A 21,650-nucleotide genomic window follows, 5' to 3' on the forward strand; every position below is an offset into this window, starting at 1 on the left:
GACACTTTAATCTGACGTTATTAGTGCAGCGCAAACACTTAATACTTATATATGATATACACTACCAATTAAAACTTTGGACTAAGATTGTTTTTGTTTTTTTAAAGAACTCTCTTCTGTTAAACTATGCTACAATTTTTTGATCAAAAATGCTTTAAAAAATATGACAATATTACAATTTAACAGCTGTTGTGAATATGTGTTAAACTGTAATGTATTTCTGTGATCTGCAGCTGTATTTTCAGCATCATTACTCCAGTCTTCAGTGTCTCATGATCTTCAGAAATCATAATAATATACTGATTTACTGATCAACAAACATTTCTGATTATTATCAATGTTGAACACAGTTGTGCTGCACAATATTTTTGTGGAAACTGTGATACATTTTATTTTTCAGGATTCACAGATGAACAGAAAATTCAAAAGAACAGCATTTATTTGAAATAGAAATATATTGTGACATTATAAATGTCTTTACTGACACTTTTTATCAATTTAATGCATCCATGATTAATAAAAGTGTTAATTTCTTTAAAAAAAATGCTTACTTGGTAAGGATGCACTAAACTGATCAAAAGTGACAGTAAAGAACATATATAATAAATTATATAATTTACAAATAAATGCTGTTCTTTTAAATTTTCTATTAATCAAAGAATTCAGAAAAATTTAAAAATTTAAGAAATTTACTTTTGTTCAATAAGGATGCATTGGATAAGGATTAAATTGATCAAAAGTGACAGTGAAGACATTTATAATATGTAATAAAATTAATAAGTACTAAATTATTCACAATTTATAATTAGCATTATAATTGCATTAGAATTTATATTAAAAAAAAATCTACTTCAAATAAATGCTATTATTTTTGGACTTCAAACATTTGACAAAATATATTTAATTTTAATTGATATATTTTTAAAGATGATTTGAATTTCATGTAAGATACTTCCAGTGGCACTTGAGAGCTAAAAATGCTACAAATTCTCCACTGCATCGCCTCTGCATCATCATGAGTGAATATTAAACATGACGGAAGCATGACGGACTGATCTTCCCCACACATATCCACTATCATTAAGAAAACAAGTTCTAGACGGTGAAGTCAATAAATACATTAAATATAATTAGAATAGAGTGCTAGAGTTAGAGGGTCAAATAAAGATGATTCTTGAAGAACAGTTAATGAAAAAGTCAGTGAATGAACAATAATGCATCGTTCGCTTGCAGAATTCAAGCTTCTAGAGGCACATAAGTCTGTAATGAATTTAGGTAAAGGGGTGCAGAGCCAGTGGTGGTTTTGTAGGCAAACATTAATGCCTTGAATTTTATGTGAGCAGCTATTGGTAGCCAGTGCAAACTGATAAACAGAGGTGTGACATGCATTCTCTTCGGCTCATTAAAAATGTATGTTGTTGCCGCATTCTGGATTAATTGTAGAGGTTTGATAGAACTGGCTGGAAGACCTGCCAAGAGATCCCTGCAATGGTCCAATGGCCTGGACAGAACCAGAGCTTGAGTTGTGAAGCATGCCTCTGAAGGACTCGAGGATTCAAACACAACACAAACTCATTCAGCTGTTAAAGTGTGCTTGCCGGGGTAATATAGACGACAGCACTAATGATTGAGACACCAGATACTCACTGATCTTGTAGCCCAGTTTTTCTGCATGAACTCGTTTGGCCAGGAACTGTCCTTCAATCAGAGCTCGGATTTCCACCTCCTTCTCAAACGCAGCGACCTGAGCGAGAGCAACACAAAGACAGGATTCACACCGCGAGAACGGAGAACCAAAACACTCCCAAAAAACACAGAAGCTTTTACAGAGAAGACCTGATTATCTAGCGCTTTAGAAAACATGTGTTCTGGTGCTTCAAACAAACCTTAAAAAAGAACCTACTGTAAAGAAATCATCAAGAACATTTCTACAGAACAATCAAAAACATGCCCAGGTCTTAGTTCACCTCGAAACCAATGTAGAGTTAATCAAATGAAGCTTGTTTTTAGGACAAAAATGGTTTTGTTTCAAACTTTTGCATTCATGCAGCTGCTTTTGTCCCAGAGACATCGTAATAGACGACTACAAACCAGACCTTCATTTGAAAACTTTGAGGTCCCGGAACAAAGCGGGGTGATTAGAGGAGGGAGAGATGAGCGACCAGCTAAAGTGATTAACAGCATGCATCAGGTGCTTTTATTACATTTTGAAAGCAGCTATTTCCAGGACTGGGGGGAAAGAAAAAATACTAAAACATAATGACATTTTATTTCTCAAATCTCTGTAATAGAGTTATAATTAATCATGTCCAGAATTCGTGGGGGATTGTGTGTATATTACATAGTTTTACTCATCCCCGCAGCTTTCAAGTCTATAATGAGGGAAATTCCTGCAAACATTTATTCAAGATAGTATGTAGGTTATATGAGTAAATAAATCCACACAAACTAGCAGATTAAATCAGTCAGTGTGAGTGTGAGTGATTCAGCTGGACTCGTCTGCTCTCTTTCGCTCTCAAAGCAGCTTCACATCAGCGCATCTCGTCTCCTGCACACCGATCCAAGACTTGCGCTCGCATTTCAGGACAGCTGACAAAATTGTCACTTGCTTAATCGGGTCATTGTTGCATCGTCACAAAAATGTATAATTTGCAGGTTTTTTTTAAGCCAATCGGTTCCAGAGGCTGTTTCAAGGCGGAGCGCTCACAGTCACATCCACAGCCAGTATCGTATGGAGTTATTTTACGCAGTTTGTTGTTGGACTGAAGTGGCCAAATACACACAAAATTACACAAAAATGAAAAACAAAAAAAGCAATTATGTTACACAAATGCAGAGGTCTGTGCGACGGAGACGGGCGTTTTGAAAAGGCCCTGTTCACACATGATCTCTTTACGGCAATTTACCGGTAATTTTCCAGAAAAGTCTGTATGTGAAAAAGGGCTTATTGTTGCATTACAGAGATTTTAAATAATGTTTCAAGTTAATGTTTAATAAAATAACAATTGTCGGTAATGTAATAATTCACAATTAATGGTCTTTAAAAAAAACTGAGGTGAAATGTGACCTGAAAATGTTTATGAAAATTGGTTCTTGAAATAAGCAGAACCACTAAAGAACTGTATTTAAAACTACACTGAGGTGTTTTCTTCTAAACATATATCCTCTTTTCTTTCATTGCTATATATAGTCTGTACTGTTGTTCTGGGTAAAAACAGTGTGAATATCACAGAAAGAGTGCGATCACTGGCGGTGGATCTGCTGGGGGGTTAATGAGGGTCTTATGGCAGGTGAACCAAACTGTGACCCAATTAGCACAAATTAAGCAATTATCTGATCAGAGGCAATATTTGCAAACCTGTTCAGTCGCAGTAAACGAAGCTGAAAAGGGCAAATCAATCAGCAGCGACTCGTGAGTCTCGTTTACAGCGACTCACCCTTCGACCTTCAGCATTAAACCTGAGAACACCGGCGGCGGGAGGAGTGATCTCCATCACATCAAAATACACACCTGAAAACACACACACACACACACACACACACACACACACACACACACACACACGCACACACGCACGCACACACGCACACACGCACACAGACACACGCACACAGACACACACACACACAGACACACACAGACACACACAGACACACACACACAGACACACACACAGACACACAGACACACAGACACACAGACACACAGGCACACACAGGCACACACACAGACACACACAGACACACACACAGACACACACACAGACACACACACAGACACACACACAGACACACACACAGACACACAGACACACACACAGACACAGACACACACACAGACACACACACAGACACACACACAGACACACACACACAGACACACACACAGACACACAGACACACACACAGACACACAGGCACACACACAGACACACACACAGACACACACACAGACACACACACAGACACACACACAGACACACAGACACACACAGGCACACACACAGACACACACACAGACACACACACAGACACACACAGACACACACAGACACACACAGACACACACAGACACACACAGACACACACAGACACACACAGACACACACACAGACAGACACACACACACACACACACACACAGACACACACACACACAGACACACACACACAGACACACACACACACACAGACACACACACACACACACAGCTTCACTGATTAACTGAGCACAGGAGACGTCTCACATTAAACACAAACACAGGCAGCTTTGCCCCAAACTCACATTTTTGGTTGACTTATTTACATTGTATTCATATTTTTTTATAAGTTAAGGTTTATTTTATTTCATGTATCTTAAAGTTTTTAATGGTTTTATTAATTTTGGGTAACACTTTATTTTAAGGTGTCCTTGTTACACGTAACATGTACTTACTATTATAATAATAATTAATTATTCAGAATTACATGCAAGTAACACTTAGCCAAACCCTAATCATAACCATATAGTAAGTTCATATAGTTCATTAATATTACTCAGTACTTAAATTCATAATTACACTGTGACAAGGACACCTTAAAATAAAGTGTAACCAAACTGTGTTATTTGTTATATGTCTATATAGTTTTTTCACTTATTTTTAGTATTAGTTTTACTTTTAGTATTTTATAACTAAGTTAAACAAAATGAAAATGAGAAATGTGTTTAAATTTTATTTTATTACAATGAACGTATTTTATTTGAGGTAACAAACAATTGTTTATGGTGTAAGTCATTTTGCTCTGTGCTTGTCATTTTATACAGTTTTTATTAAATCTTATTTCAGTTTTAGTTATTTTAGTCATTTAGTTATATTTTAGTTATTTCATCAAGTAACAAAATAAAAATGAGAAATGTGTTTAAATTTTATTTTATTTCAGTTAACATGCATTGCATTTGAGGTAACAAACAATTGTTTATGCTTTTAGTAATTTTGTTGTTTGTTTTTGTCATTTTATTTTTTTATATGTCCATATACTTTTGATACATTAAGTTAAATGAAATGAAAATGAGAAATGTTGCTCTGCCAATTAGTTACCAAATAAAATAAGTTAAATTTTTTATATTTTATTTCAGTTAACTTTTCTTTATTTCAAGGAGTGAAAAAGTTGTTTTTTTAGATACATAGAATATTTAAATCACCTAAATTTCCGTTGTTTCCCATCGGTGTGGATCTCAAAGCGCTGGAGAAACGCTCCCATGATCCTCCAGCACATTCATCACGGATCCGCTCTCGCGTCAAAGAGCCGTTTTTAAAGCTGTGACAGAAAGAAAAAAAAAAAGCTGTGTGTTTTAAATGCAAACAGAAGAAATGCAGCACTTATTTACTATTTATTTTCTATTTACTCTATTACAATATAAATTAATATAAAAAAATATTTAAATCAGAATAAATGAAATGCAATAAAACACTTTATTTTTTGTTTACAATATAAAAATGAAAGACAGCATAAGTGTTTTATCTGAACTTATATTTCACATCAAAATAAGAAAAAAAGTGTCTTATTTATTTACTATTTATTTTCCATTTACTCTATTACAATATAAATTAAGACATTTTTGTAAATGATTTAAATCAGAATAAATTAAATGCAATACAACCAATACTTTATTAAAGTAAAATAAAAATGCAAACAAAACATTTTTTTGATTGTTTTAATTAAACGCAATACAACTCATTTCATTTTTTTTGTACATTGTTAATAAGAATGAGTTTTTTTTCCGTTACAGTAAAGAGAAAAACCAAGTACAATGTAAAAAAAAAAGTCTTGATTGTCTTTACATTAAAACAATTTCTAATTTCCTTCATTGATTTTAAGATGAATTATAATCAATCTTTTGTAAGTGTATCTCACAGTAAGCAGTGCATGTTCTGCCTGACAGTAATGTACGGTTTACACCGGTAACTGTGTGTTTTACCATATCAAAGCCATGTAGGCGCTGCAGTCCACCGGGTTACAGAAGATATGGCCCTCGATGCTGGGTCTGGGGTCCCGGATCCACAGGAAAACCGTATCGCTGGTGCCCAAACTCACCTGAGAAACCAGACTAAAGTCCATCACAAACAGCTCTGGCCATTACGAACACATCCCAGCTCACACATATAGATTATGACCGTGTGGGAATATTGTTCAAACGTTTAGCTTCCTTTAGCTTCTTATTATAAGCTCACAAAAATACTTCTTACTACTTTTTATTTTCACCCTAAATACAACATTATTGAACATTTATTTTTAATATTCTAAGAATTATTCTTGCAACATTCTACTCGCTTTGTTTTCACCCACAATACAACATTATTTTTAAGGTTTATTTGTTATATTCTAATCAAATTAAAATGTCCAGTTTTCTTTTCATAATTAGAACATTATTCAAAGGTATCAAAAAGTGTCTTAAAACATTCATAACGTTTATTTTCACCCAAAATATAACTTTACTTGAACGTTTATTTTTAATATTCTAAGAATTATTACTAACTTTATTTTAACCCAAAATAATGTTACTTGAACATTTTTTAAACATTGTAAGAACGTTAAAAGTTCAATTTTTCTTGTCGTTATAATTATATTTAAAGGTTCCTAAATTCTCTCTTTTGCGATGTAGTCTAAAACTCTGTTTATTTGTAATATTCTAAGAATGTTTTCTAAATATTACAAGAACATTTATCAAGTACAAATATCATCATAAGGACTGTTCTCAGAATGTTCTCAGAAGGTTTTCTCTCATCGTTATGACAATGTACATCAAATATTAATAAAGTGAAAAGCACATTACATAGACATTACATAAATTACTTAAAGAATGTTTTGTCCTAACATTTATACAACTTCAGTGAAAAAATGCACTGAAAAGTAGCAAGAACGTTCTCATTAATCCATACTAAAGCCATAAATGCAGCAGGTTTTGGTTATTTTAGGCAGTTTCTCGAACAACCTGATCAATTTCCAGCAAAAAGCAGAGTAAACACTGACTCTAATGCAAACAACCACAAGCGTCCGTGCTAACATTCATTCAAACGGAGAGGGATGAAAGAGGCAGAAATGACTGATTTGAGAGCAGATCAGAGCAGCTTGTTCAGCTTAAACACACGCGTGCTGTCGTCAGATGATTCCACACAGGCATCCAGCATTTATACAGCACAGCTTTGATGTTTGGATCATACATTCACTCACAGAGCATATATCACTAATTGCACCATTTCATAAATGCAGAAGGCAATTACAGGGCTAAAAAAAATAAAAATAACCATGGTCAGAGGGATAAAGATTAGTTTTTTTAACTATTTTTTAAAACTGTTATTTTCATTTTAGATTTAAAGTTTTAGTAGTTTTGCTGTGTTTTTGTCATTTTTATTAGATTTTGTTTTATATATATATATATATATATATATATATATATATATATATATATATTTTTTTTTTTTTTTTTTTTTTTAAGGATTCACAGATGAATAGAAAGTTAAAAAACAGCTTTTATATGAAATAGAAATCTACTGTAACATTGTAAATATTTTATACTTTACTGTTACTTTTGATCAATTCAATGCATCCTTGATAAGTGTTTTTGCAGTTTTATATGTGTATTAATCAGTCACTCACCGCTAGATCTCCTTCCTGTAGCCTCATACCAGCCAGAGATCCTGAAACAAAAACATTTGATCATTAAATCAGACAAATAAAAATAAAAGGTCTCTAAACAGAGAGGAAGTCTTGAAGGATGTCAGAAAGCTAGAAAAGATGTCTCTGATATTATGAAAGGCAGACGAGCCTCAGGAAGAATGTGATTGGCTTTGGAGGAGGCTCTTGATGCTGAACACAGTTACAGACCGAAGGTTTTTATCTGCGACTCGCTGTAGTTTAACGGCAGGCGGTCAGCGGGGATCCTGATGGCCTTCCAGGAAAAAACATTCAATAAATCACCTGCTAACAGGAGCTTCAGCAGCCGGGAAATATGATCCCCGAATACTAATATCAATACATCAGGAAAATCCATTTCAGCACTTTATAGCAAAACAGAAAGGTACGCGGTCAAATGCATAATTTTTTTGCGGTTTCATTAAACATGGTCTCCTCCTGAATAAACTACAGATCTCTCATCACATCAGAGTCTTAAAATGATAGGTTCTGAATATGACAATTATATAACCCATTTTCATTTAGGTCTCATTTATGATTAAAATTAGCATGTATATATTCAACAAGTATTTTACCAAAAACAACTACTTAATTTTATAACTATAAATACATTTTATATAATATAAAATAGTAGTGGAGGTAGCAGTATATTTTTATTTAATGCCATGTCAGCATCTCAGGCTATTTTCATAGCAAAATGATAAAAAAAATAAAAATAATAAAAAACTTTTGGCATAATTATACTAACTCTAAGTTAGTTCATATAACAAAAAAAAGTGAATTTATTGATTAATTGTAAATAGTCCATAGATGTCACACACTGGATGGAGAGGCATACGAGGACGAGCTTCTTTATTAAACAAACTGAAGGCAACTTCAACAGGTAAGAGCAATAACTAAGATTTAACTGAGGAATTAATCATCCTTATCTTTCCCTTTAGTAGAATCAACTGGAGGGAGGAAGACATCCACAGAGCCACAGGGATCCAGCAGGTAAATGATAAGAAAGCTTGTAACCTCGAGACCAAGTCTTATAGGGAGCTTGATTAGTGGCAACAGGTGAGGAGGATTCAAGAACAAAGGAACTTTTTCACCATATTCTAATTTATTGAGATGCACCTGTATTATAATTTATTTAAATTTAATAACACCCATACATATTCTTGCCTTTCATTTTCATAAAAATATATTTATCTAAAGTTTTATATAAAATAAAAAGTTTACTTAATTTACTTTAAATTCCATAAATTAGAATAAATATATTATATACATAATTATAATTTGTTAATTTAAATACACATACATGTTCACTATGTTTTATAAAAAAATATACTATAACATTTTTTTAAGTTTTAGGTAATATAAATTCTATAAATTATTACAAATTTATATAAATTCTATACATTTATATGCATGTATGTGTGTGTATATACACAATGCAGTTTTATAAAATGTATGTTTGTGTGTACTATATTACGTATATTATATGTATATTAATATATATTAATTTAAACATGCATATTTTAATTGTTGGATTGGACTTACAATTACATTCATTTTATACCATTTATTAAATATATAACTGTTTTATGTAAAATAGATAATATAAAATATATGCTATGTATTTAAAAACTTATTTGAATTGAATTATTTATAACAATTATTTTAAAACTGATATTAATTTAAATATGCATATGTACATCCAGTATATATGAGAGCATCTCAGAGCAAAGAGTGCATTGGTGTGCTTCTGCTGCCATCTACAGTCAGTAAGATCTCAGCAGCGATCAGATTCTGAAGGACTGTACAATCACGCATGCATCAGCTGTTTGTTCTGTGTAATATTCTCCTACTCCATGCTTTATGATGAATTATAATAATGCATATTTATAAAAGATTCTTTGTAGCTGCTGCGATCAGATTTATTCATCAAAAGCTATATGATTCAGGATGATGGTCTTCATATGTGTTTTGTAGTATGTGTCTGTATTTGTATATTTTGCTGGTGTGGTCAAAGACACATTTCAACCATGGCTGCCACTAAAGATGTATTGTATTGTATTGTATTGTATTGTACGCTTTAGACAGAAAGGCTTTGTTTACCAGGATTGTCTCCAGTGAAGGCCACCACTTTACAGCTCTCTGGAAACCCAAAGCGTTCGGTGAAATACAGAGACACACAGCCCTGGAAACACACAAACAATGAAGCAGCTGAGACTGATTTGATGTTCCAGATATTGTTATTGTTAAGTAAAGTAGTGTATTTCACCAGAACAGCTGTAGACGGCGTCAGGTGACCGAGGCGTTGGGATAACTGCGGCGCTGCGGCGTCCAGACAAACCTGAGACCACTGCTTCTCAAATATATCCATCAGATTCATCCCCGACCCTTCACATAAACACACACACACGTCCAGTAAATACACATCAGACTGAGACTCAGTGCAGTCTAGTTATGATACTTCAGTACAGACAGATGCTTCTGAAAACATACTAATATTTCAGTTTAATATTCCAGCTCCAGCATTATAATCTATATTCATTTAAATATACGGACATATTTTAATTGCTGACTTGGACATTGTATAGTAATAATTAACAAACAAATATCATATCTAAATATAAAAATATTATTCATTAAATATATACTAGAAAATATACATTTATATAAATTGTATAAACTACTATATGTGTGTGTGTGTGTGTGTGTATATATATATATATATATATTAATCGCATCCAAAATAAGTTTTTGTTTACATTATTTATATATACATAATAAATATACACATATATTGACACACATACACCATATATTTTGATATATGATATATTGAAGATATTTACATTCATATAATTTATATCATATAAAAATGCATTTAATATATAAACATTACATATTTTTCTAAAATATATACTGTATGTGTGTGTATTTACATATACATAATAAATATACACAGTACACACATGTATTATGTAAACAAAAACTTATTTTGGATGCGATTAATTGTTTGACAGCACTAATATATAGATATATATATATAGAACTTATATTTTAATTTCTATTAATATGACTGTGTGAGCTGTGTGAGGGGAAGGAGGTAAAACAAAAGACTTGCAAGATCATTTTTGTGCAAAAAGACTATTTGAGGCGACTGTGATGAAAGAAATACCGTCGCTGTAGTCGATCGGAGCGTAATCACCCAGAAACAGAGATGAAGCGAAGCTGCTGATCAGCGAGATTCTCTGAAAACCACACCACATTACAGCGCATTAACACAGTTCATTCACACGGCTAATTAGTGCTGAGCTTTAATTACTGGCAGGAAACACGGACTAAACACTCTTTAATTCAGCAAAATAAACGCATGAATTCAACTCGTGAGGAATATTTATTCATTACTGAAGCCATCGGTTTACAGCTGCTTTAACTGCTTATATATATATATATATATTATAAAACAACATTAGTAAATGTTGTAAATTATTATACATATTTAGTAAATTATTATACATTTAATTTATTAATTGATATTATATTTGACTAATTATATTATAGTAATTTAAATTAATTTAAATATGCATTCATATTTTAATCTGACTTGAATACCTCATAAAAGGATTTGACAAGTGAAGTTTATTAGTGTTGATTAATTTCCTACTGAAATATGAATATGGGATGGAAAATACCAAAGCACTCATTTCTTTTTATGTCTGAACTAAAAATAAAATAAATAAATTATATATATATAAACAATTACTATAGATTTTTTTTAAACATTACAAAAATTAAAATATTACCATTTTTATGACCTATTTTATATAAAATGTGTATGTGTATATATTGTTCTATATATTATTATAAATATATATATAATAATTTAATAATTCCTAATTTAATATAATTGTATTTTTATTACATAATATTTAATAATGATATATGACATAATATATACTGTATATATTAGTGCTGTCAATCGATTTAAAAAATAACTAATTAATCGCACATTTTCTGAAATTAATCACGATTAATCGCACCTCACATTAAAGTTTTTAAATATACTTTTATATTGCAATAATTCCACATTCAATTGCAATAAATGCAATCTCCAAATTAATGTACAAACAACATAAAGACCATATATTTTTTTATATTTGTTTAATGGCTCTTTATGACTGAAGGCCAGTATCACTGATACCAATACTGATTTCTCTATACAACTGCTCAATAATTGAGAGCTAGCCATTTTAACATTTATTAGACTTAAAAAATAAATAAATAATTATTAAAATAATATTAAAAATTAAAATAATAATTAATAATTTAAGTGAACTTTACTTAAATAGTTGTCATATAGTTGAAGTTATCAAATACTAAATTCTAAATTAAATGTAGATGAATTCTAAAAGCTATAAAAGTTATTTTTTTCTTTGTTCTTTGATTAATAGACATCACAGCAGCTGGTTATTAGGTTATTTTGGCTGTTATATGAACATCTGACACGCATCATCCGCGTGGGAAGTCGTGGCCTAATGGTTAGAGAGTCGGACTCGTAATCCAAAGGTTGTGGGTTCGAGTCCCCGGCCGGCAGGGATTGTAGGTGGGGGGAGTGAATGTCCAGCGCTCTCTCCACCCTCAATACCACGACTGAGGTGCCCTTGAGCAAGACACCGAACCCCCAACTGCTCCCCGGGCGCCGCAGCATAAATGCTGCCCACTGCTCCGGGTGTGTGTTCACGGTGTGTGTTTGTGTGTGTGTGTGTGAGTGTGTTCACGTTGGATGGGTTACATGCAAAGCACAAATTCTGAGTACGGGTCACCACACTTGGCCACACATCACGTCATTTTCACATTCATATTTTCTCTCAACTCTTTTTACCTTTTCTGACACACTTCAGGTCATAAAGTCTCTATTAATGAGCTGACCGGTTGAATCGGGTGTGTTAGATGAGGGAGACAGTGCTGGGCTGTTCCAGGACAGTTTTGAAACCATTTCAGAAACATGCTTTTAAATGTGACTCACATAAAATATATTACATGCACGCACAGTTTTAAGGCAGCTTTAATCGCCTTTTTGGTAACGTCATGCCTTAACTGGTCATAAAGACAGTCTGCGACTGAATAAATGCACTTCCTGTCAAGAGAAAAAGTGACAGAAACAGCAGTTATGAGTTACCCCTGCCTCCGCGTTAATTGTGTTAAATATTGTTAACGCGTTAAACTGAAAAAATTCATTGCCTGCGTTAACACGCTAATTTTGACACCAATAAAATATAATATTATAATTTATATCAATTTAAATATATGCATATGTTAATTGCTGAACTGGTCTTAAAGACCCCCATGAAATGGTTTGATGTGAAATGTTTTGTTTGTGTTTATTTATTTTCTACTGAAACATGAATTTGGGATGTAAGATATTTTAAAAGCTTTTAGGTGATCTAGAGAGCATTTTATTGATCAGACATGTATATGAACATTGAGTTTTACCTCCGTCTCACTGAATTCCTTCGGCTTCGAGTGATAAATCTTGGCAATCTGATTTCCAGTGAAGCGCTGGTGAGCAAACATACAAACCATTAAGAGACTCTGAACTCAGATGAATGTAATTATTCATTTATTTGTAGGTCATGACGAGGTTAAACGCACCTCATACGCTCGTGAGCCGGTGATGTCTGCGAGGCGTTGAGCGCCTCCTACGGTCGCCTCCAGACACTGACACTGATCTGATGTACTCGAGTCCATCCAAACCGGACTGTCCTGCACCGCAAAACACTCCTACACACACAATCCACTGAGTATACAGATAAACATCAACATATAGAAGCAGTATGCATGCGATACATCTATAAAATGCATAACATTCATGTGTTTTGAGTGTATTTTATGCTCGCACTTCCACAGGTGCATGCATGATATTAATGTATGTTTTCTGCTGAAACTCCATGAATCAGCTGCTGTGAAGGTCAGGTGAAGTATTAACCATTAACGCTGGACGTTAGACTCTCAGCAAACAGAGTGAGCGGCGTAAGGACAGAGAGAGGAGTCTGTGTTCAGAGAAACACATGAGAAACTGATGTTGTGGTCACCTGTAACTGAAGGTGTAGATGTTTCTGTGGGTTTAGATGATTCAGGGTTTGTCTCGCACCCTTCCTCCAGAACACACTGCCATGTTGCTGAAACACACAGATCACATCAGTGCAAGGATGCATTAACATACAGAACAAACTGAATCTGCAAGAACAAACTCAATGCTACAGTATAAACCCCATATGGCAATAAATAAATAAATGAATACACACAAACAAATATATATTAAATATGTGTGTGTGTGTACATATATGTACACACACACACACATAAATATATACTTATACACATATGAATATATATACACACATATATAAATATACATACACACACATATATATTTATTTTATTATATATATATTTATTATATATATTATTTATTTATATATATTTCTCCTGCTGTTTTGTAAACCACATGTGCCAAACATGCATGCAAAATATACTGAGAAAATATATTTTAGAAATGTAAAATTTGACATTTTTAAATATTTAAAAAATATACCTGAAAATGTATTGTTTTGTTTTGGCTGGGACTCAAAGTTCTAAACAACTGTCTCCCCCTAAATGTCAATTTAATAAGCGTTTTGGCTAATTTGATTATACTCTCAGCTATCAAACAGACTAGTAATAACAGCTCTATTTTACCAGGTTTAAAAATAATCCACAAAAAATTCCTCTGAAAATAAATGCTCAAAATTCTCATTTAAAAAAATGCTATTCGAAAAAAAAAAAAAAAATCAACACAAAACACAATTAATTTAGAACAGTTAAATAGCATATGTTAATACATAAATAATAATAAATAAATGCTAGAAGTCACCTGTCCACTGCCTGAGATGGCTTTGACCCGAGAGAAATCAAAACCAGCGTTTCTCATTTTCTCCAGAAGAACATCCAGCGCCTGCAGTTAGAGATCATGTTAATAAACCCAATTTACAGCACAAAGATGGATTAATTAATAATGATATGCATTGATATAATTTCTATATTTCTACTATTTATATAATTTTATAATTGCCAAAACAAAACAGGAATCATTACATTACACACTATGCACTGCCACTTTAGATACGATATATATCTAGTCCTAATGGGTGCTTTTTTTCTGCAGGTTTGGTGAATTATGAGAGAATTGATGAATGAGCTTTACCTTCACCCACATGATCGCTGGAGACGTGACGGTCAGTTTATCATCGTGGATATGAACTCCTCCATGAGTCCTGACGAAAAACAATTCCCATTGTCAAATAATAATAATTAGAGAATATTAAAATGTGAATTCCAGGTCTGGAAAACTATTTGAAACAAAGTCAATCAATGAATTTTCTAGTTATGCTCAGCCCTAAAAATGCTTTATTAGCTAGAAATTGCTCTTTGTGAGTTATTCATAATTATTCATAGTGCTGTCAAACGATTTATAGCATCCAAAATAAGTGTTTGTTTACATAATATATCTGTGTGTACTGTGTTTATTTATTATGTATATATAAAAGCATACACACATACAGTAAATATTTTGAAAATATTTACATCTATGTATTTATATTAATATAATTTATATTATATATAAATATATTTAATAAATAAACATGACATATTTTTCTAAAATATATACATGCATGTGTTTGTACTTATATATACATAATAAATATACACAGTACACACGCATGTATTATATGAGCAAAAACTCTTATTTTGGATGCTATAAATCATTTGACAGCACTAATAATTTATCATCCCAACTAAAAAGTGTGGGAATCCTAAAAAAAAAAAAATCATAATGCATCAAATAAATTTTATTTATACAAATATATTAAAACATCTGTATTAGTGAATTCATTTTTTCCATTTTTGTCTATTTTAAATATGAAAATTCTTTATACAAAATATATTGTATTATGAATATGCATTTCTTTCTTTCTTTTTTTTAGGTTTTGATTTATTTATTGCTCTAAAATTATTTATTGGCCAGAAATGGCTCTTCATGAATTATTAAACATAATTCCTTATCCAAAACTCATTGAATTGACTTGATGAAAAGGTGTGTGAACCCTGTACAATATAATAATAATCTAATAATCTGAATATAATAGTGTTACCTGAACTCGGGCAGCTCGCTGTCGAACTGGACGCTGCTCTGGAGAAGCACCTCAAGATTTCCATCAACAGAGACCACCTTCAGCTTCAGAAATACAATCAGGACATTACAGTGTGTTTAAAACAGATTCATTCACATTTATACAGCTGTGCTTGCATCTGTCCACATCATCATTCCCTGAGAACTGACCCCAAGTTTTATGTTATTAATAAATAAACTGTGTCCAAGAGCCCACAACAATAACTAACCTTGGTTGTTAAATTCATATTTTGAGCACAAGGTAATGCATCACAATGGTGAATGTGTTAATACCAAATATTGAAAAAAAGCCAGCTAATCTGAGACAGACAGAACTAAAATAAATCATTAAATCAAAAGTAAAATGAGCTTTTTGACACTAATAGAGCTATCAGAAAAACACTGGATATTTTTAGAAGCGTATCAGAAACAAAACAATGCTCCTCGATGTGAAATACAGAACAATATCGAGGAAATATTGTAAACAAATCAGAATCATGGCATATATCAGATATTTCCATCTCACTCCATCAATATAGAAGCACTATTATAAGCTACTCGATCATAAAATTACTTCAGAACATTATCTCTCACTGATATGAGTATTTATCTACCTGTTGCGTGCTGAAATCGAACCCCAGAAAACAAGAATCTGCTCCTGCAGCCATTTAGATCACAAACATCCCGCCATCAAACGATACTGTAGCAAAGACTCGCCTTATGAATATTCATGAGGACGCTAACGTTAACTTCCTGGAGCGACGGTCATGTGACCTAATTAATATTCATAAGCGCAACCTTCACCAGAGCAGGATTCGTCAATAGTCCTCGCTTAGTCACGCCCACTCACCACCGTCAGCCAATCATGTCAGCGAACGTCATGTAGAGTCATTAATATTCAAGCTCCAGCGATCACGTGACTTTCGTACACTTAAAGCGACTGTGTATCGCCTAAAAACACGTTTGCTTAACTTAGTGAACTTTAATCTGTGACCCTAGCGGTTTAACTATTGCCGTGCTTTTTAGAAATATGTACTTATAATAGCACGAGGTGGAGTTTTCAGCCCATTTTAGAAACAGGAAGCTGAAGGATGTCTGAAGTTAAACATGCACGTGCAAAAACAAAAATGAGTAAAGCAATTTCAGCTCATTTTATTTCAATAAAATAGCATTAATTCGTATTTTATGAAAGTTGAATTGGACCTGATGTTGTGGTCAAACAACCCAAGATTGTATTTATGCAATAATATTAATTACTGCTTTTAACACGTTTTTAAATTGCGTTGTATATTGTATTATTTTAATGTTGGGAGCAACTCTCCTAAACAGACTGCAATAATCCTCTTCAGCTACACAGTAAAGTAACTAACATGCACACTGCGAGAGTTTCTGAATGTTCACCTCACCCTGCATCAACAACACTGAGCAAACATTCTGATGAATTACATGATTCATGAGTTCAACTGCATTCATTTATCTCTCCTTTCTCTCGTTTTTCTATAGTTATTTTAGCTAGACTAATATGCACAACATATTAATATTGAAATATGAATATTGCATGAGTGTCCCTTCTTGCATTTGTCTTTGCAGCCTGCAGAACAACCTTGAATTGTCATCTTTTGTTTGCATTTTGATGCAAGTCTTGTTGGTAATGCCCACAAAGCACACATGAGACGAGAGCCTTCAGATGGACACATCAAGCTGCATTTATGATTCTACTGCAATAAAAGCAGATTTGTGTGGATGTGATCAGGATGTGGCTGTGCTGTTGCTCATATCTGACGTGTGCAGACGTGTGGGGAGAGACCAGGACAGAAGAGGAGGACCAGAGCGGCGTCAGGATGGACATCGAGCTCTTAGAAGAGCAATACAGCTCCATCAGAGAGAAACAGAGACGCCAAACTCATGTCATCTGCTTCAAGAAAGGCAAGAAATTATGTTTGGGTTTGTAATTTAAGTTTAAAAGAAACGTTCTCAGAAGGTTCTCTCAAAGTTATGAACTAACATTCTTTCACTAGACTAGTGTTTGTGGGATTTAATAACGTTCTCATAAATATTATTTATACATCATTCATGGAATGTTTTTCTGAAACTATTTATTTTATAAAATGTTATAAAGTAACGTTCCCTTGATATGTTTGCAAAATGACTAAATGTTTTCTCTGAAGTTCACATAAAATAATTTTTTTTTTTTTTTTTTTTTGAACATTCAGAGAACAGAAATAAAAATTGTATATCATTAGCAAAACATATTTTTGTTAGCTTGGATTAGATAGGTTCCAAAAACAATAGAAGGGCATGAATAATTGCATAAATTAATAATCCTATTGTGAGTTACATGTTTTGTAGTAAATATTTATTGCATTTAAATCAGTTGCATTTATTGTTAAACACAGAAAAATGTATTTTAAAGTTTTGTCACACATTTTACTCATGGACTGAATATTTTTTTTATTTTTAAGAGCTTTTTTTTAAGTCAATCTAAAACCATAAATAATTTTTTAAATTTCTGACTAAAGTAAAATAAAATATTTAAAAATAAAATTAAACTACTTTTCAATCAGCTAGTTGCCAAGGCAACATTTCTCGTTTTCATTTAGTTTATCTTGATGTACTAAAATAATATATATATATATATACTAATATACTATATACTAATATTATATATATATATATATATATATATATATATATATATATATATATAATTACTAAAAAAAAATTAAAAATTAAAATGCACATAGAAAATATACAAATAATTCAAAATATTAATAAAAACTGTAACAGTATCTCTTTTATCCTAAAATAACCATGCTACAAATATTAATAGTGAGCATTTCCACTATTATTACCCTGGAAAAAATGAACAAAATTCATAAAATATAATAAAGGTAACATCAAAGGCAACATGTGACAACTTGCCCCGCCTTGGTATTTATGTAAAATAGATCTATTCCTGAGTTCAACTTCAAGAGTTCAACTTCAGTTCAGCCTTCATTATATACAGTAGCTGATTCTGTGATTTATTGTTCTTTATTGGACATTATTTATCATAACTGAGAAACTGACTCTGTGACATCTAGCCCCAGTTATGCCTTAAAGGGACAGTTCACCCAAAAATGAAAATTCTGTCATCATTTACTCACACACAAGTAGTACCAAACCTGTATGAATGTGTGTGTTCTGCTGAACACAAAGGAAGATATTCTGAAAAATGTGGAAAACAGAGCAGCTTTGGGGCACCATTGACTTCTATAGTATTTTTTTTCCTACTATGGAAGTCAATGGTGCCCCAAAACAGCCTGATTACAAACTTTCTTCAGAATAACTTCCTTTGTGTTCAGCAGAAGAAACACATTCAGACAGGTTTGGAACTACTTGTGTGTGAGTAAATGATGACACAATTTTCATTTTTGGGTGAACTATCCCTTTAAATAAGTATTTTATAAGCAGGGAACTTTTACAAATGCATTTTCATGATTTAAAGTTGTATTCAATCATGTGGTGTTGTGTTTAATGAGCTTGTGTTCATCTACAGCACAAAACGATGAAGAGATAAGTGGCATAAATCTAGTGGAGGTGGTTCCCGTGTGTCAGATCGAACGCTCTGCTTCAACAAAAGCAGCAGAAACCCGGTCTGAGCGTGTGGTGGATTCTGATAGCGGTCTATGGCGCTCACATCTGGACCTGCACCGCATTAAACACACGACTGGAGAAACTGAGCACAGAAATAACAGCGCTGCGTCTACAGAAGCCTCCAGCATGAGCTCAGAGCGGCTCTCTGAAGACTCGAACCCTGGGGAACACCATCTGAAGATCAAGACCTCGAGGAAGTTCTCAGCTCCAGCGGTTTTGTCCCGTCAGCTGAGCCTCGGGAGTTATCGCTCCACACCTGCAGGCTCCAAATATTACCCCTTCCCTCAGAAGAAAAGCCTGAGGAAATCAGAGACGGCCAGGAGACTGGGCCTCTACGACTCGCTCTAATGAGGACACATGACCGAATAACCAGGAAACCTTCTCCTAAAGTTATGAATAGTGCTGTAAACGATTAATCGCGATTAATAGCATTCAAAATATTTGTTTTTTTTACATATGTATGTATACATAATACATATACACAGAACACACACATATAGGGTACAACGGGGCTAAAGGCGCCTTTGATGTTATTTTCATCTAAACCACTAGGTGGCACTTTCCAAAACATCCACTTTTCAAGATGCACCTGCAAATTTGTCTGATCCTTTGCAAAATTGATTCTGTGCTTCCTTGCTCTAATATTTTATGTTTTTAAAATGTTGTAGATTTAAGTAACAAATGAGAATCGCTAAAATTAATGCATATATTTTTTGAGACAAATTATGATTTTCAGTTTTGTTTAAGATAAAGCGGCAGTTTTTAAATAAAGAAAGAATATGTAAAAGTATGGTATTTGGGGTAAAAAGCGCCCTGCTGTTGGGGCTAAAGCCATACAATAATTAATATGATAATTAATAGATCACTGACTTGTCCATTTGTTGACATGACATGGTATATATATCATATATTATGTTGGGTGTCATATTAGAGATAATCACCATGATTAGAATGAAACCATCATATTTAAAAACATGATATTAATCATATTATACAATAAAATATCATTTGTTGTTACTACTGTAAATATATATTCAATTATTATTAATGCTTTCAGAATCTTTACTTATTAAAATGATTTTGTTTCTGTATTTTAAAATATATTTTTACATTAACATATTTTAATGACAGTGTATTTATTGAACAAAAATGTATTCTTTTATTTTTCAAAATAAGCAGAAAATAGTCCAAACTTTGCTAAAGTGATTGTTTTGAACAAGTATTAACGTAGACATTATTTTAGCTGAATTATTTGTATCAATACTCCTCTTGCCACATCATATATTTATATGATTTTTAAACAAAATAAACAACTTGAATGATTTATTTTCACACAAAATCTGTTGCATATATATTTTTTCTGCAATTATATATTTTAGGTGCATTGAATAGCACATTTTTTCTTAATGTGGGCGTTTAGGGCCGTTGTACCCTATTATGCAAATAAAAACTTTTATTTTGTATACGATTATTCAATTCGATTTCACTTTATTGTTGGAATTTCTTTCAAAAATTGTTTTGCATCTCATAGCGCATTAATACACATTATTATTATTATTTTTACACCAGTAGTATTCTGTAGTGACCTAAATGAGCTGAAAACAAAAACTACAGCTGTTTCTAATGCTTGCTATAATGACACTGACAGATAATTATAGATTATTGATGTGTTGGTTGATATTCATGCAGACTGTAAACAAAAGCTCATGTATTTACTTGAAATCATCTGTATATTGTTACAGTATATATTGCTATGCATTGATTTAAAACACATCAAACTTGACATTACAGGAGATAATTAATGAAACGAGAGACATCGGTTGCATTTGCATCATATAACTAATTTGTTCATATGCATAGTTTGCACAATTAACTAATTAATTGTCAGATCAATATTTGATGTACATTTACAAAACGTTTTTTGAAGTTGTAAATAAAAAAATGATTATTGGAGTATGTTTTATATGAAAAATACTGTTTCAGTCTTTCAACTTCAACATTTTTTGTTTAATTCAACTTTTTGATTAATTAATTAATTAATTAATTAATTATTATCCTTCTAGTAAACCTAATAAATTCTCAATGTACACACACACACACACAACAACAACAACAAAAAATAGATCAATAGACAA

At 32.5% G+C, this 21,650-nt stretch overlaps 2 protein-coding genes across 3 annotated transcripts in view; one reads left to right on the forward strand and one right to left on the reverse strand.

The window, feature by feature from the left end:
- xylb (xylulokinase homolog (H. influenzae)) overlaps nt 1–16,601 on the reverse strand; it is a 37,135-nt gene extending 20,534 nt beyond the window's left edge. For both annotated transcript variants that reach the window (XM_079406824.1, XM_079406825.1), the window contains exons 1-15: nt 16,494–16,601; nt 15,863–15,945; nt 14,914–14,983; nt 14,584–14,664; nt 13,763–13,849; nt 13,323–13,451; nt 13,164–13,229; nt 10,846–10,918; nt 9,943–10,061; nt 9,777–9,858; nt 7,638–7,678; nt 5,959–6,074; nt 5,182–5,297; nt 3,438–3,511; nt 1,648–1,744 (exon numbers count right to left, since the gene is read on the reverse strand). In XM_079406824.1, the coding sequence (XP_079262950.1) occupies nt 1,648–1,744; nt 3,438–3,511; nt 5,182–5,297; nt 5,959–6,074; nt 7,638–7,678; nt 9,777–9,858; nt 9,943–10,061; nt 10,846–10,918; nt 13,164–13,229; nt 13,323–13,451; nt 13,763–13,849; nt 14,584–14,664; nt 14,914–14,983; nt 15,863–15,945; nt 16,494–16,547 (1,288 nt within the window). In that variant the 5' untranslated portion in view covers nt 16,548–16,601. The remainder of the gene's footprint in view (nt 1–1,647; nt 1,745–3,437; nt 3,512–5,181; nt 5,298–5,958; nt 6,075–7,637; nt 7,679–9,776; nt 9,859–9,942; nt 10,062–10,845; nt 10,919–13,163; nt 13,230–13,322; nt 13,452–13,762; nt 13,850–14,583; nt 14,665–14,913; nt 14,984–15,862; nt 15,946–16,493) is intronic.
- Nucleotides 16,602–17,633: 1,032 nt separating this feature from the next.
- Nucleotides 17,634–19,863, forward strand: LOC306863693 (uncharacterized protein; the record flags this gene model as incomplete). The annotated part of the gene is made up of 2 exons (XM_079407191.1): nt 17,634–17,805; nt 19,418–19,863. The coding sequence occupies 2 exons, from the start codon at nt 17,634–17,636 to the stop codon at nt 19,861–19,863; spliced, it is 618 nt and encodes a 205-aa protein (XP_079263317.1).
- Nucleotides 19,864–21,650: the final 1,787 nt, after the last annotated feature.

Source organism: Barbus barbus, assembly GCF_936440315.1.
Source record: "Barbus barbus genome assembly, chromosome: 44".
Lineage (NCBI taxonomy): Eukaryota > Metazoa > Chordata > Actinopteri > Cypriniformes > Cyprinidae > Barbus > Barbus barbus.